The sequence below is a fragment of the Panthera tigris genome, chromosome B1, assembly GCF_018350195.1.
Source record: "Panthera tigris isolate Pti1 chromosome B1, P.tigris_Pti1_mat1.1, whole genome shotgun sequence".
NCBI classification, from domain to species: domain Eukaryota; kingdom Metazoa; phylum Chordata; class Mammalia; order Carnivora; family Felidae; genus Panthera; species Panthera tigris.
Window position 1 is genome coordinate 104,728,408 of NC_056663.1, and position 15,528 is coordinate 104,743,935.

At 38.8% G+C, this 15,528-nt stretch overlaps 1 protein-coding gene and 1 non-coding gene across 3 annotated transcripts in view; one reads left to right on the forward strand and one right to left on the reverse strand.

Moving 5' to 3' along the window:
• PRSS12 (serine protease 12) overlaps positions 1-12,305 on the forward strand; it is a 75,747-nt gene extending 63,442 nt beyond the window's left edge. For both annotated transcript variants that reach the window (XM_042983995.1, XM_042983996.1), the window contains 2 exons: positions 8,554-8,834; positions 10,137-12,305. In XM_042983995.1, coding sequence (XP_042839929.1) covers positions 8,554-8,834; positions 10,137-10,444 — 589 coding nt within the window. In that variant the 3' untranslated portion in view covers positions 10,445-12,305. The remainder of the gene's footprint in view (positions 1-8,553; positions 8,835-10,136) is intronic.
• Positions 12,306-12,985: 680 nt separating this feature from the next.
• Positions 12,986-13,116, reverse strand: LOC122238275. The gene has a single exon (XR_006217220.1). It is a non-coding gene; the product is annotated as a small nucleolar RNA SNORA24 (small nucleolar RNA).
• Positions 13,117-15,528: the final 2,412 nt, after the last annotated feature.

Here is a 15,528-nt window from a genome sequence, read left to right on the forward strand (position 1 = left end):
TAGAAGATGGAAAAGAAAAGGAGGGAGAGAAGGTAGAGTCATGGTGACAAAAGTCAGTAGAACTTGGTACTGTGTAACAAGAGACTTGGATCTGGCCATTGAGACCAAGGTCACAGTTCTCCAATTTTAACTATTCACTTTTGTGAAAATTATTTTGCCTCTTGGAGCCTCAGTTTTCCCACTCATGAAATGAAGGCAATAATATTCCACAGTGAAGAACAAATGACCTGCTAAATGTCTGAAAGTATTTTATAAAATGTGAAATTCAAAACAAATGTTGGTTGTTATATGTTAGGGTTCCAAAAAGAGAATCAAAGATTATTATTTTCAACAGTAGAAAATTCTGGGTGATTTTATTCCACTGACCACTGGAGAAGAATAAGGTAGGAAACTACAAGGAACCTGGAGAAGCCTGTCTTAGGGTTTAGAGGTTAGGCAAAATAATTCAGTAGGTTCAGTTTAGATTATCCTGTTTTCTAAATGCTTCGTCTTTTAAGTCTCTGCTAAAAGTTATAGACTTCAGGGTTCAAGGCTTAAAGTATTAAGTAGGGAAATTACCCAAAAATTCCACTTGAGTTGAACACTTTGATCTGACTTTTGGAAGGTCTTTTTTGTTTTCTTTCTTTTTCTTTCTTTCTTTCTTTCTTTCTTTCTTTCTTTCTTTCTTCTTCTTCTTTTTGTTTTTTGTTTTTGTTTTTTTGCTGCATGTTTGGGTTTGGGTTTGTTTGTGTACATGTCATTATTCCTCCTCTGGCCTGCTCCTTCTAGATGATTGCTTAAAGTCAGTAATCATCTCCTTTCTGTTTATAAACCTAGTGTCTAATATATTACTTGGCACATAGGATATACTCCTAAATGGTTGTTGCATGATGAAAGTGAGGGCTTAGTTGCCAGATAGTGGATATATTTAAGAATGTTTGACTCTTTAGAGAATGGTGGTATTTTAAACCTGGATCAACAGATAATTCCTTCCATACGTCATTTCTGAACTTCTTCCCTTTATCTGCACAGAAGATAAAGACAGTTGATTAAAAAGCAGAGGAGCAGATTATGATATGCAGCATTTTGATGTATTTTAGATACAATGCAAGATTCTTTTAATGTGTGTAGGGAGAAAATTATTTTGCAAATGTGTTTTATATCCATCTGCCTTGGTCTGTAACCTTTACCAGATTTCATAGACTTCCTGTTTTGAAGTGCCTAAGGAGCTACAGCTCACATCTTTATTGCAGTAAGCTCATTAAAAGGCATAAGGACAGTTACTAGTGATTAGAATAAGCTCCAAATTTTGTTTCTTTTCTGGGTTCAAGGACTTTGGATTAAAACAACCCTCCTTTAATCATCAGAAACTCTTAAATTTGCAAAAACAGATTTCTTCTGGAATTGCAGAGACTGCAACGTAGAAGCAATATTGTCATGTTCTGAGAGGTTACCTTCCTTTTAGATTTCTTGGGAGTGTAATTTAAGGTCTACTGGTAGGGGAAATTTGTTTTTTTTTTAATGTTTATTTATTTTTGAGAGAGAGCAAGTGAGCGAGCAGGGGGCACAGAGAGAGAGGGAGACACAGAATCCAAAGCAGGCTCTGAGCTGTCAGCACAGAGCCTGACGCAGGACTTGAACTCAAGAACTGTGAGATCATGACCTGAGCTGAAGTCAGACGCTTAACCGACTGAACCACCCGGGCACCCTGGGTATATTTTGGAATGAGCTTTCACTCCTGTTTTTTATTTGTATCTCTACTGCTTTAACTAGTGGACTTCTGCATATTCCATATAATGGGTTCTTGTTCCAGGCCTTTTTTGGTGCCTAATTCTTGCAGTGATGATATAGGCCGGTGCTCTTGAACACCTATTTCTGAATAAGGCCTAGATTGCTATTCCCATCTGTGTTATTTTATACTATGGGATGACAGCTCTTTATGTTAATTTTTTTTGCCTTTGTAGTCATTCTTTTATATAATCCTCATATCTGAACAATCTAAGAATTGATGGCCTGGGAGGTTGAGATCACAATGCAGTTACTTCAGATCCACTTTGCTGTTACCTTCATTTTATATAGTCTCTGCATGATAAGGATACTTTATTGTAAGGCCGATAGTTCTAGTAATCAAATTCTAATTCGTTTGTAACTTTCACATGTTGTGATATGTTCTAAACACTTATTTTAATGCCAGCACAAAAACTGAGATAGTTGGTGAATCACCATTTAAAGGTCTTCTATCTCATTCTTCACATTTTTCCCTAGTGTTAATGCAATACAGACGTTGGAATGAATGCAATATCCTGCTGGCATTTTGAAGTGGAAACTTGGGATAAATCAAGTGTTTTTGGAGTTCCTATGATTCTTATATGACATAAATTGCTTGCCTTTGATACTCTAAATTATGAGTATCATGATATGACCCTCTCTCTATGGTGCTGTAGCAATATAAGTGAGAGAAAAATTCCTGAATGTTACACTAATTCCTTTTAGTTGTTTGTTCTGGTAACAGACATCGTATTGGAGGGAAGAATGTACCCAAATCAAGGACTATCTTATTTCTGTGATTCTACTGCAAATTTGATTTGATCAAAAATATAGCTTTACCTGATTTTATCTTTCATTTTTTTCCTAGAAACACCATAGCAGCTGGAAATTGTTAAAGATTGTTGCTCTGAAAATCAGAAATGTCTAGGTCTTTGTAATTACAAAGATGAGGCACAGAGATAATGGAGTCACGTTTTAAAGACACAGAGTATTAGATGCTTAGCATATGCTTCATCATGACCTAGTATCTAGTAGAGTTCATTAAGAACATGCTCTTTGGTGGTATACCTAATACTGTCAATCATGCTAAAACCATTTCCTGAATACACACACACACACACACACACACACACACACACACACACATGACAGTGCAAGGTTCTACGGAGGCTTCTAAGCAACTGTAATCATTTATACAAGTAACTTTAGTCAATCACTTTTTTTATGTTTATTTGAGAGAGCGAGAGAACACGTGTGCGCATGTATGTGTGTGCATGCATGCACACACATGCAGGGAAGGGGCAGAGAGAGGGAAAGAGAATCCCAAGCAAGCTCCATGCTGCCAGCACAGAGCTCGACCTGGGGCTTGATCTTATGAACCGTGAGATCACGAACTGAGCCAAAATCAAGAGTCAGATGCTTAACCGACAGCCACCGAGGTGCCCCAACTCTTCTATTTTTAATTCCAGTAATTTTTTGTTCTTTATTGTTCAGAATCTCAGAAAAATGAGGACATTGGATCTTACTAAGCTGCTGTGTTTCAGATCCTTTCTTGCTGAAGTCTGTCTGGTAATTTCATCCACTATTTATTTGAGGGGTAGTCGAAGGCATTTCAGCAAAGCAAACAACTGAATGGTGTGTCAGCCGAAACCTGAAATGTTTGGTTTAGAAGCATTTTTGAATACAATAAAGTTTGTCTAAGTAACAAAAGCTGGACTAGTTTTTATGTTAAAAAAAAAAGTTTCCTTGATATGTTTTCTTGAGAAGCCTAGAACTACAGTAAATGTTTTCAAAATCTGCAGTCATATTGGGAACCTCAGCCAAAGTATTATCCCTGAAGTATAAGAGAGGTGACAGTAGAAGACAAATATTTGGTTAGCAAACTAATCCAGTCTTCTGTTGGATGCTCTTCAAATTCCAAGCATGTGATTATGTCTAAAAATAATTGGAGTGAAAGGAGCGTGGGAATCACTGCTTAGGTTTACTGGTCCATTTCCTTAAATCAGGACAAGTTTAAAAGTGTAGGTACCAATAAAGAGATTCATTTGACAAGAATAGTGTTTTTTTTCCCCCTTCTAGTCAGGTATATATATTATTTTTATTTTCAGTTTAATATCAACTCCTGATTGGTGAGCATACTAATTTTGGAGTAGACTTAAATCTACTGGCTGAAATCTGCTTGATTGGAGAACACAGAATATGTATGTAACGTGTATGAGTTTTGGGTTTTGATACCTTTATGTAATCTCTTACGATGCTCACTTCACTTGGAGAGATTCTAGACATGCAGGGGCAGGAGTTATCACTATGTCTTTAAGTGTTGGTTGTAGTGGTTCTCAAGCCTGACTGTGAATTGGAATCACCTATCGTTCTACATCAGCCCTATTAATTTAATATTTTCAGAGATTTGTGACCTAGACATTTATATATTAAAAAAAAATTCTTTTTTATGTTTATTTTTGAGAGAGAGAGAGAGAGTGTGAGTAGGTGAGGGCTAGAGAGAGAGGGAGACACAGAATCCTAAGTAGGCTCCAGCCTCTGAGCTGTCAGTACAGAGTCTGACACAGGCTCGAATCCACAAACTGAGATCATGACCTGAGCTGAAGTTGGACGCTTAACCGACTGAGCCACCCAGGACACCCTAGGCATTTATATTTTTAAAAGTGGTATAGGTGCTTCTAGTAAACAGCCAGCATTTAACAAGAACATTAGATATTTGGAGGATTTCAACAAGTGTAACAGAAACTTTAGTGATGGTGTTGTTATGAGAACTGGTGAGAAGCTGACTCTGATCTGATAAGTTAGGGATGACAGTATTATATATGTGCACGTGGATGCCTTTGAAAAGAAGTTATTTAACATACACTAAGACTTTTTTGTCTGTGCCAAGCACTTTGCTTAGTGATGAAGATACGAAAGTGAGTATAGCATGGTCCTTACACTTAAGGAGCCTTTACCTGGGGAGACCTGACATCTTAATTTGTCTTAGAAATTGTTATAAATGCTCTGACAGTGCTAGTGAGAGTGTCAGAGGCAGGACTGGTCAGTTTTCGGGCAGGGCAGCAAGAGCTTCCTAGGAGGTTCTGGACTTGAGACTTGAGTGATAAAATCAGTTGTCATGTTAAGATGGGAGGTGGGGGATGATACTGCAAATAGTTCGAATAAAGGCAGGTGTGTGGGATACCTCTTCAAGCAGCTAAAATGACAGGGGCATGGAGACTAGGCTGAGGTCAGGTAGGCAAGAGCCATTCTTGGATGAATTTGCGTATCATTTAAGGAATTTGAACTTTATTGTGTAGATAGTGGAGAACTCTTGAAGGGTATATAGAAGAGTAGTTATATTGTCAGATAGAAACCTCACTCTGGCTGCAGTGTGAAGGAGGGACTGAAAAAGTTAAAACCTGAAGCAGCAAGGCCATTGGACAAGACTATTGCAGTAGTCCAGGAATGAAGGGGCACATTAAAGGCAAGACTGCACAAGACTTTAACACTTGGGTATTTTAAAACATTTCCTTGTTGTAGAAATGTTGTTTCTTTGTTTACTCGCTGAAGACCCAATTTTCAGATAATGTAGAATATATTTATACAGTTAGTTTAGATACAAGGATCATTTTAGTGAAGTGACACAGCTCTTTCAAAGAGTGGAAAATATTGTTGTAGTGACTTTTTTTTTTTCAGGTTGAACAGTACTGTAATTATGTGAAAGGATATAAAAAGTTCACGTATGAAGGGAATGTCTCATAATCCAAGCTTAAAATTTATAAACAATGTAATAAACAATGTAAGAGACTGTATTAAAGAGATATAATAAAATAGGATGCCTAGTTTATGCCAAACTATTTCTCTACACCAGTACTGTCTAGCAGAAATACAATGTGAGCAACAAATGTGACTTTTTCTAGTAGCCACATTAAAAGATAAAAAAATCCAAACAGGTGGAATTAATTTTAATATTTTATTTAACTTGGTATATCCAAAATAGCATTGCAAAATATAATATAAAATCGGGATATTTAATGCTTATTATCTATAGAGACAGTATATTTAGTATTCTTTTTCATACCAAGTATTCAAAATCCAGTGCATATTTTATACTTTTAGCACATTTTACTTCAGACCAACCACATTTCAAGTACTCCAGTAGCCACATTGGGCTACTGGCTACTGCACTGGACAATGAAGCTCAAGAGAATTTCTTCAATTCCATTCTAAAGATAATATGGAAACATTTCAGCACCACTTTCAAGGATGCATTCACAATTATTCTTTTTAGAAAGGCGTTAAATCACTTGAGGTTTTACTTTAAAACCTGAATACATTAATTAGTCATAGTGAATTAAAAAAAAAGTTTATTTTTGAGAGAGAGCAAGTGTGTGAGTGGGGGAGGGATGGAAAGAGGGGGGACAGAGGATCTGAAGCAGCCTCTGCACTGATAGCAGCAAGCCCAATGTGGGGCTTGAACTCACAAACCAGGAGATCATGACCTGAGCTGAAGTTGGGTGCTTAACCAACTGAGCCACCCAGGGGCCCCTAGACAAACTGAATTTTTATAATATAGTATCAGTACCCAGAAAGTGGGAGTGAGAAGTAAATCTGATCTTTCTCCATGACTATTACTTTTCACTGTTTTAAGATGTGAAATAATCCCAAACTTTACTTAAATTTTGAAGTAGAACCCACAAGAGGATCTTCTCTGGGAACAATATATAAGAAGCTTTCTGAATTTAAAAGGTCTGTGATGACTTATGGTTGGAAAAGGGGAATCAAGGAAGCACAGGGAATTATTAGTATTATAGATCAAGAATAGGTGGATGTATAAGCTAAATCATCTTTGTAGCACTGTTCAGTTTTTTGAGCTGACATAGTTAAGAAACTTACTCTATATATTGCAAGCCCCACTTAGGGGTGTTAGAGTGTTTGAACAGCTTAGAACTTCCAGTAATTTTACAGGAGGAAATGGAAGGCTGTATTTAAATAGGCAGTCATTAGAAAACTCAAGTTTTCAATACAGACTTCTGTAAATTCACATTCAAGTACAGGTCTCATATCTAGTGTAAGACTTTCAAGTTTTCATAAAAAGAAAATTAAGGTGAGAGCTGTAAAATGTACATATTTCTATCTCAACAGTCAGACGCTAGCACAAACTAGGTGCTAAGTTGATGAAACCATAGCTAGAGTTTGGCAGATAAAAGGAATGAGGGACTGAGTTTTTTGCAAAGGAGTGATTGTGGAATCCAAGCCTGGTAAGAAGGGAAGTCATAGGCAAAGTGAGATTGAAATGAAAAAACTAGCGGGGTCAAAGGATTGAAGCGTAATGGGGTTGAAGAATGGTAGAGCTATAAAACTGTAAGGATAGGAGGTAGAAAGTAGGAGATGCTTTAAATCAAGACTTCAGAAATGTGTAGTATTTGGTGAATACAAGGTCTGTCTAAGTCTTATGACGGGAGCAGGTGGCTGAGATGGAGAATAGGCTCAATGCAAGTGAGGAAGTTAAGGAAGTAAATGGACATGGTATTGAAAGTTAAGCCTTTAAGATGTTTTAAGTACTGGTAGGGGGTAAGTGAGCAAGGTGCTATATAATCTTAAGTGAGAAAGAGTAACCTGGAAGTGGGTTGGATCATATATTGTGTCTGTAGTTCTCAACTGTGGCTAATTTGCACCATAGGGGACATATGGAGATGTCTGGAGACATTTTTGGTTGTCACAACTGGGGTGTGTGTTTATGTGTCTGGATGTGTGTATACCTTCACTACCTTGTGAAGAGAGGCCAGGGATGCTTCTAAACATCCTACAATGCACATAACAGCCTCTCACAACAAAGATTGCTCTGGTTCCAAATGTGAAAACAGTGCTAAGGTTGAGAAACTCTGCTTTAGGGGGATGCACCAGAATCAAGGTATGTTGGTTGAAAAAACAGTCTGAGAACTATCAATCTAGTAAATATTTCTACTTTAACTGAATACTTTAAGGAAAAAAGACATACACATTAAAAATATCCATCCATTCATTCATTCACTAAAAGACATATATATGCTGCATTCTCACTTAATGGGCATCACTATTATAGGTGTTTTAGAGTCATCAGTGAACATAAAGATCCCTGTGTCCTTAGTTACTTCTTGTTTAAGCAGGGGAGACAGGGGACAAGAGACATAATAAATTAATCTGTTAGAAAGTGGTGTTAAAAAAGTGATTAAGGATATTGGGAGTGCTGGGGTATAGGAGGGCAAAAGGTGGGCTGCAGTCATCTCACTGAGGTGACATCTAGAGAAGGATTTAAGAGATGTGAGAATATAATAAATGTATGTTGCCCTGAAAATACAGTTTTGGTTTGCATTGTTTACAGGAAAGGGGAGTAAAGTAGGTATGTGTTAAGTGCTTTGACGGATACAAAGTTAGACCAGCCATGGTTTCTGCCCTCAGAGAGCTTTGTGATGAGCTACTATCATGGAAATGATAGAAAAATGAAGACAGCAAATAACAAGACAGTAATTTTGCCCTATTCTATCTGTTCCTGTTTTGATCCTTTTTCATGGTAGGGAGATAACAGGTTAATGTTTAGCTGTTATTTTCCACTCATGCTGCACATTTGCTCCTTCTCAGAAAACCAGGCCAGGAACCTGGATTAAACAGTGATATGAATGAAGTGGGTTTGGAGTACAGGACTGAGAGCACTGGGATCAGAGAAATGCAAAAAGTAGACTTACAGAAAGGGATAAGGAATAGGAGGAAAGGCCTACAGTATGTTAACCTTCCTTGCTGACAGTTTAACAATCTCTAGCCTCTTACTAGCTCTCTGCCTCCCAGGTACGGTAACAGTACAAGGAGCTATGCTGTTCGGGTTGGGGATTATCATACTCTGGTGCCAGAAGAGTTTGAAGAAGAAATTGGAGTTCAGCAGATTGTGATTCATCGGGAGTATCGACCTGACAGCAGTGACTACGACATCGCCCTGGTTAGATTAGAAGGACCAGAAGAGCAGTGTGTCAGATTTAGCAGCCATGTTTTGCCGGCCTGTTTGCCACTCCGGAGAGAGAGGCCACAGAAAACCGCCTCCAATTGTTACATAACAGGATGGGGAGACACGGGTAATGTAGATAATACAAATGACATCTGGGCACCTTTCTTGTGTCTGGGATTATCAGTACTTTTGGGTGTACAATGGGTAGTAAAATCTTACATGGGTTCAGGCTTAGTAGTTTGGAAATTCTGCCAAGCCTGTGATGCATGCATGCAATTTGGATTTGTATCCCAAGGGTACTATTGGTTATCATTCAGTTTAGTACAAATTGACAGAACTCAATCACCTTAAGGGCTGGTAGAGAAACCTTCCTTACTTTGAGTTGCCCACACTAGTAAGGAGACAGAAGAAATAAATGATTTTAAGATCCTACTTCAACACTTGGGCCTGGCCGGCTGAATGACAACTTCCCGTATCATTTTGCTATAGAATTTTATCAGTGTGTATCAGCTAGTGCTTGTTCAGAATGGTCCTTGAAACAACAGATGTGGGGCTCACCTGGATTGGGTACTTGATTCCCAAATGGCTACTAAATAAGGAGAAAGGACAGGTTGACCCCTCTCCACTAAATATGATCAATACTGCTAATTATACTCTTGAAAAGAGCATCAAGTAAGTATGTCTACAGGTGATAATTTCAGTGTTTTATTTACAGAGTATTTGTGTTCATCACACACTGCATTAAATCTGGGCTTTATATTTGTATTATTTCATAGCTGAAAAAAGGTAGAATAGCTGTTGCAGATATAGAATACTGAAGAAGCACATACTGACCACTCCTTAGATAAACCACAAAGAAAACATTTGCTGAATGAAACAGTAAAATCAGATCAGAGTAAATGCCTTTTCCGTACACTATGTGGAACCATGAGGCAAATCAAGTGTCTGAGAAGACTTAAGTGTATCCATTCTCAATTACTGCAGGAGGGAAGGTTCATTCACCTTTAGATACAAGTTAACAGAAATGACAATGTCAGTTTTACAGAATGTTCTATTATGAATTATTTCAATTGAGTAAATAGGATGCAAGAAAAAAAGGTGGAATTTAGATCCAAGAAAGGACTATTGTAGAGGACATCATCAATTATACATATTAGCCACTGAACAGTTAATGTCTTGCCAGGGAGTACACCAACATCAAATGGTTAGTATACAGGAATGTTTAGCTTCTCAATCTTTTATCAGATGCCATATTTGGAGTTCTTGCCACTCAGGTCCTTCTATACCATTTATAGTTACCACTCACTCAAACTACACTATGCCACAATAGGGTTTTATTTTCAATTAAATGTTCATTGGACTGTTAAATGTAGTGCTTTTGTGTAAGATCTTTGGCTGGCATCTAACTCAGATTATTTGGTCTGACTAGGACGAGCCTATTCAAGAACTCTACAACAAGCAGCCATCCCCTTACTTCCCAAGAGGTTTTGTGAAGAACGTTACAAGGGTCGGTTTACAGGAAGGATGCTTTGCGCTGGAAATCTACATGAACACAAACGTGTTGACAGCTGCCAGGGAGACAGCGGAGGACCACTCATGTGTGTTCGGTCAGGAGAGAGTTGGGTCGTGTACGGGGTGACCTCCTGGGGGTATGGCTGTGGAGTCAAGGATTCACCTGGTGTCTATACCAAAGTCTCAGCCTTTGTACCTTGGATAAAAAGTGTCACCAAATTGTAATTCTTCACATGGAAGCTTCAAGAGAAAATACTGGAAAATGTTCAACATCCACATTAGCACTCAGCCAGAGATGCCAGCCAACGGAGATGAGAGCCACGTTCCTTCTTTTGTGTTGTGATTAAATCATGTGCACCATTGCTGCTTGAGAATCTGTGATGTGAATATTCTGTTAGATACCTCAGTGTAGTACTAATTACCCTTAACTAGCATTGTGGCCCACCCAAAAACTACTCTGGAGTCTTTATTAGCATTCTCCAGAGATTACTGTGTATCAATAGTGCAGTAAGGCTGTTTTTACATTCATTTGGATTTAGAGCTTATAACTCAATCAATACTGTTTATACTAGAGTCAAGGAGTGGCATTGTTTAATTAAGCTCAGATTTTCTTCAAAAGGCTAAGACATCTTCACACATTGAATCTCTGTAGCCTTTAACAACTGAGGAAATCAAGGGCCAAAAAAGTGAAGGAATTCCATTATAAACCTAGACTAGGATCAGTGATCATACATTCCTGAATGAAGCCTTTGTACTATGCATTATGGCAACAATTCTACTACCCAGAAAAATTTGGAAGAATTCCTGATGAATGCCTTCAAGTTGTTGGATGTACAACCTAATTTATCCACCTTATTTGTTAACATCCTCTAGCAATTACTTTCAGCTACTTCAAATTTACAACTTGATAAAACTTTTCCTTGCCATCATGTGGTTTGCTGGACCATGATTTAAGAGTGCCATCTATTGCAACTTTCTTGTAATGACTAAAATCTGTAGACTTCCACTATCCTGATAGTCCCAGCTAATAAAAATACTGTTAAAAATGCTTTCTCTGCTTAGTGAGAAAAAGCTCTAAAATAATTTAACTGTTTCAACCGCTTTAATTAACGCACCAGCTGTATGCTAGGCACTGCTGTAAGTGGCTATGGCCTTCAATGACCGTTTTTAAAAGGCTGGTAATGTTTTATAGTATCCCTAGCTTTCAAACAGGCCCAGAGGCCAAGGTGAGACAGTAGGATCCAAACTTCAGGAGCCCCAGTGCTGACCAGGTCATTTTCAGCCTCCACTGCTGAGTAAAGGCAAATTTTCCTCTATTTCTCAACACAATTAAGGGACAATTAAGGGTGCTTTACTATGCACCCTTTCAGGACATTCTTGATTAGCAATGCAAAATCTTAGGCCAAACAAAAAAGGCTTGCCTCTCAGGCTACTTAATCACAATGATTGCTAATATCAAGGGCCCTTCAGTGTTTTAAAGTTTTTGTAGATCCATCCAAGAAATAGATGCATAAAAACAGGTGAAAAAAACCAGTGTGAACTTTAGGATTAGATCATGTTAAGTAATCCTTTTCAATGGCTGTATTAACATGGAGGGGACTTCACCCCTTTCCCTACTGCATCTACTTGTATCCTTTTTGTAAATCCTCAGCTTTGTAAAAAACTGGTGCTAACGTAAAGGTGCTTTATAGTTTACGATTTTGCAGAACTGCAATGCTATGTCAGGCAGAATAACGTTAAACCTTTTGTAAAAGCTCAAGGTTTTGATAAAGGCAGAACTTTTCAAGCATTTACAACTAGTGATGATAGTGGTACAGACAGTGCACACTTGCACAAGGGCTGAGAAAATGTGCAATACAGGAGAGAAAATGAAACTTCGCACAGGCCACCTTTATAACTAAAGTATAGTGCTGATGCAAGCAACATTTATACTGAAATTTTAATAGACTGGATCGGGAAACTACTTGGCTCATAAAATATGCCTTGATAATAGCTAATTTTTTTTTCTTGTTAAATGTTAAGTGTGACCTTTAAAAGACACAAGTGTTCAGTGCACATCTGTGTGAATAAAGTGCTTAGCTGCTCACCTTGTATAGTAGCCTTAATCTTTTGTACGGTATAAAAATGACTGTTGTCCCTTAGGGGTAAGGTGGCTTCACGTGTAGTTCCCACCCAAATACTGTAGTGACTTAGAACACGACTTTTTCCAGATGAAATCAAGCATTTTATTTAATTATAGCAAGCAAGCACTCACTTATTTTCTACTAAATGCCATACTTACGCCAAAGTAATATTCTGGCCTATACGGAGACCACCAACTTGATAGCTTACAGATTATTCACCACTCAATATGCAACATGTTGCGATTAAAAAAAATCACGTTTGGCAGTGCACCACAAGATTCTAAGTAAACAGGACTTCACCCATACATTTTGAATTTCTTGATTATCTGCAAGAGAAGAAAACCAGTTTTGTAAACTGTGTCCTAAGTCACAGAGCTGAAATCTTAGCAACTTCAGTTACTTTCTACTTAGTTGGCTATTTACTCTTTCAAATTACAAAGTAGCAGCAAATTGGGCCAATTCTGGCCTTCCCATTACTTAGCACTAAGGATTCCGGATTAACGACGAAATATGAATAAAAAGGAACATACCTTGTCATGTTTCCTGTCATCCATTGGAACGATTAGTTCAGCTTCCTAAAAACATTTAAGCAATAGTTAGATATGTGCCCAATAACCCGGCACCCTTCAGGTTTTCAAGTGATTAATGTTACTTGTGCAAGTCAGAATCTGATACCAATTAAATGGTGACAGCTTTGCCAATAAACAAGAATATGCTCTTCCATGGCTAGGAAGGGAGACTGCCACAGCTGACAGGTCCCAAAGATACATGGAGATTCACAATCCCAGAACTCCCAAGCAAGCACAACTACAGAGATTACTCACTTTCTGGATCTAAATGTGGCGGGTATCAGGATTCGGTGTTACTATTTATTTAACAGTGGCGGAGTAGCTTCAAGATGGCCACTTGACACCGACAGCGGAATTCGCGACCTTTGCCGGTCATCAGGTGCACCGATCCTTTGTCGGAGGGTCCGTGACCCGTGCGCGCTCGACTTTTGACTCAGCGCCAGGGTGGCACGTGGCCGCCGCGTGATCAAAAGAATACCTCAGGTTTTCGAACCTAGAGGTTTCCAAAGCTGTCGTAGACCGGCCACTACAAGATCCCTGAACCTCCTGCATCTTAACTAGGCCAAAAACTTCTGCCTCAATTATCACCTTAGTGCACAAAATACAACGTACCTCAACGTCGTAACCTAAGCCCGGCGCTTCCCGGATGTAAAAGGCCGAGCACTTCAGCGCACGCTTTCTTATAGAGCGGCTGACGCTATTCCGGGGAAGTGCCGCGAGGGGCGGGGCCCACACGAGTTTTCCCTCCGCTCTGCCCTTTCCAGCCCCTCCTCCGTTCCACCCCTTCCTGGTGGCCCCTCCCTCCTTACACGGTTTGCTCCACCCTCTGGGCTGGGCGGCTCCCCGGGCCCTCGATTCTGACGCACGCGCCTACAGGGAGAGTCAGAAAGTTGTCGCGAGATGAGGAAATCCTGACGCTGGGTTTGTCTTCCTGACCCGGGAGGTGAAAAGTTTTTGTTTCCCGTTTCCATAAAGGACAGTTACTTAGAAGTTGCCATTGTTACCGAAACGCCAGGTTATATAGTCCTCTGCTTTTAAACCTTTAGGTAAATATACATGGAACTAACTGATTTTTTTGGTCCATTAATGATCTGGGACTTACGTTTTCCGCTGGAGTTGCTGTTCCTCAAGCGTAGTTGTCAGTGATTTGCGGTTTTTTAATTTTGTTTTGGGTTTTTTTTTGGCGGGGTCGGGGCCGGGGGGGGGGGGTTGTTAAATCTCTTAAGAGTATTTACACTCATTACTGAAAACCTAGCCAAAAGACTAAACACAAGACTAAAAAAAGTAAAGGACGTTAGCCGGAAGAGTATGGGAGACCCACTTAACGAGTGTGTCTGAACATTTCCCGTGTTGCAGACTCACCCACAGTTTGCTGTACGTGTTTGGCCGCAGCTGGATTTCGTTGACTATTAAAAGCAGATGTCTGCCTCTTACCTCCCTGCTGTACCTTTTGTTGAGGGTGCAATTATAGAAATAATAGAACTAACCCTTGTAAAGTGGAATTAAAAATATTTAGGAATACATTTAGTTCTAGTCAAGTGCTTATTAAATGCCATTAAATTTATTTTCTGTTTCCCCTCTGATATGAAACAAAAGGGAGGTTTTACTTAGTAGTGGACCATTGGGAAGGTATGTTGTGGCAATTGCTGCCAGGAAAAACGGTATCAAAATGTATTCCCCAGACTAAGTTGGGGAATAAAGTGCCACAGTAGGGATCTACAGAAGCTTCCTGAAATCCTTACATACTATTCTGGGAGAAATAGTTTAATTAGTAAGAGCAAACATTCAATTTATAGGAAATGAATTTTAATTAGAACTAAAGTTTCTGAGGCTCACCTTTCACCCTACATTTTTTTCACTTCATTTTACTTTACTCCATCTCACTAATGAACGAAAAGTACTATTCTGTAACAAGGCTTAAATACCAAATCACAGTGGAGAGTTTTGCTAAATTAGATTTCATTTAGAACCTGTAGCCATCTGTGTTACTTTGCAAATGCTGTCCTAAGAAAATGCCACTGATTGGGTGGTTTAAGCAACAGAAATTTATTTTCTCACAATTCTGGAGACAAACTCTGAGATCAGGGCACTCACCGGTTTGTTTTTAGACCTTCTGTGGCCTGTAGATGGCCCTCCTTTCCCAGTAACTTCACATCCTTTAACCTCTGTACCTGTCTGTATCCCAATCTCTTTGAAAAGGACACCAGTCATACTGGATTAGGGCCTGTGCTAATGACCGAATTTAACCTTACTTGTCACTTTAAAGATCCTATCTCCAAATCCTGTAATATTCTGAGATATTGGCTGTTAGGATTTCGACATATGAATTTTGGGTGACACAATCCAGCCCATATGACCATCCATTTATGGTAAGTTATAAAGACACACTGAAGATTTTTAAATATATATTTCCATTGGGCTAAGGTGTAGAAACACCTGAGACAGAGTGAAGAGTCTCTGCTCCCATATTTTAGGTTCTTTTCTCCATCTTAAATTTTTTCCCATCTATTTCCCATCTTTTTCTTCCTTTCTTTAAAATTGAGGTATAATTAACATTAGCTTCAGGTATACAACATAATGATTGGATATTTGTGTATGTTGCTAAATGATCACCACA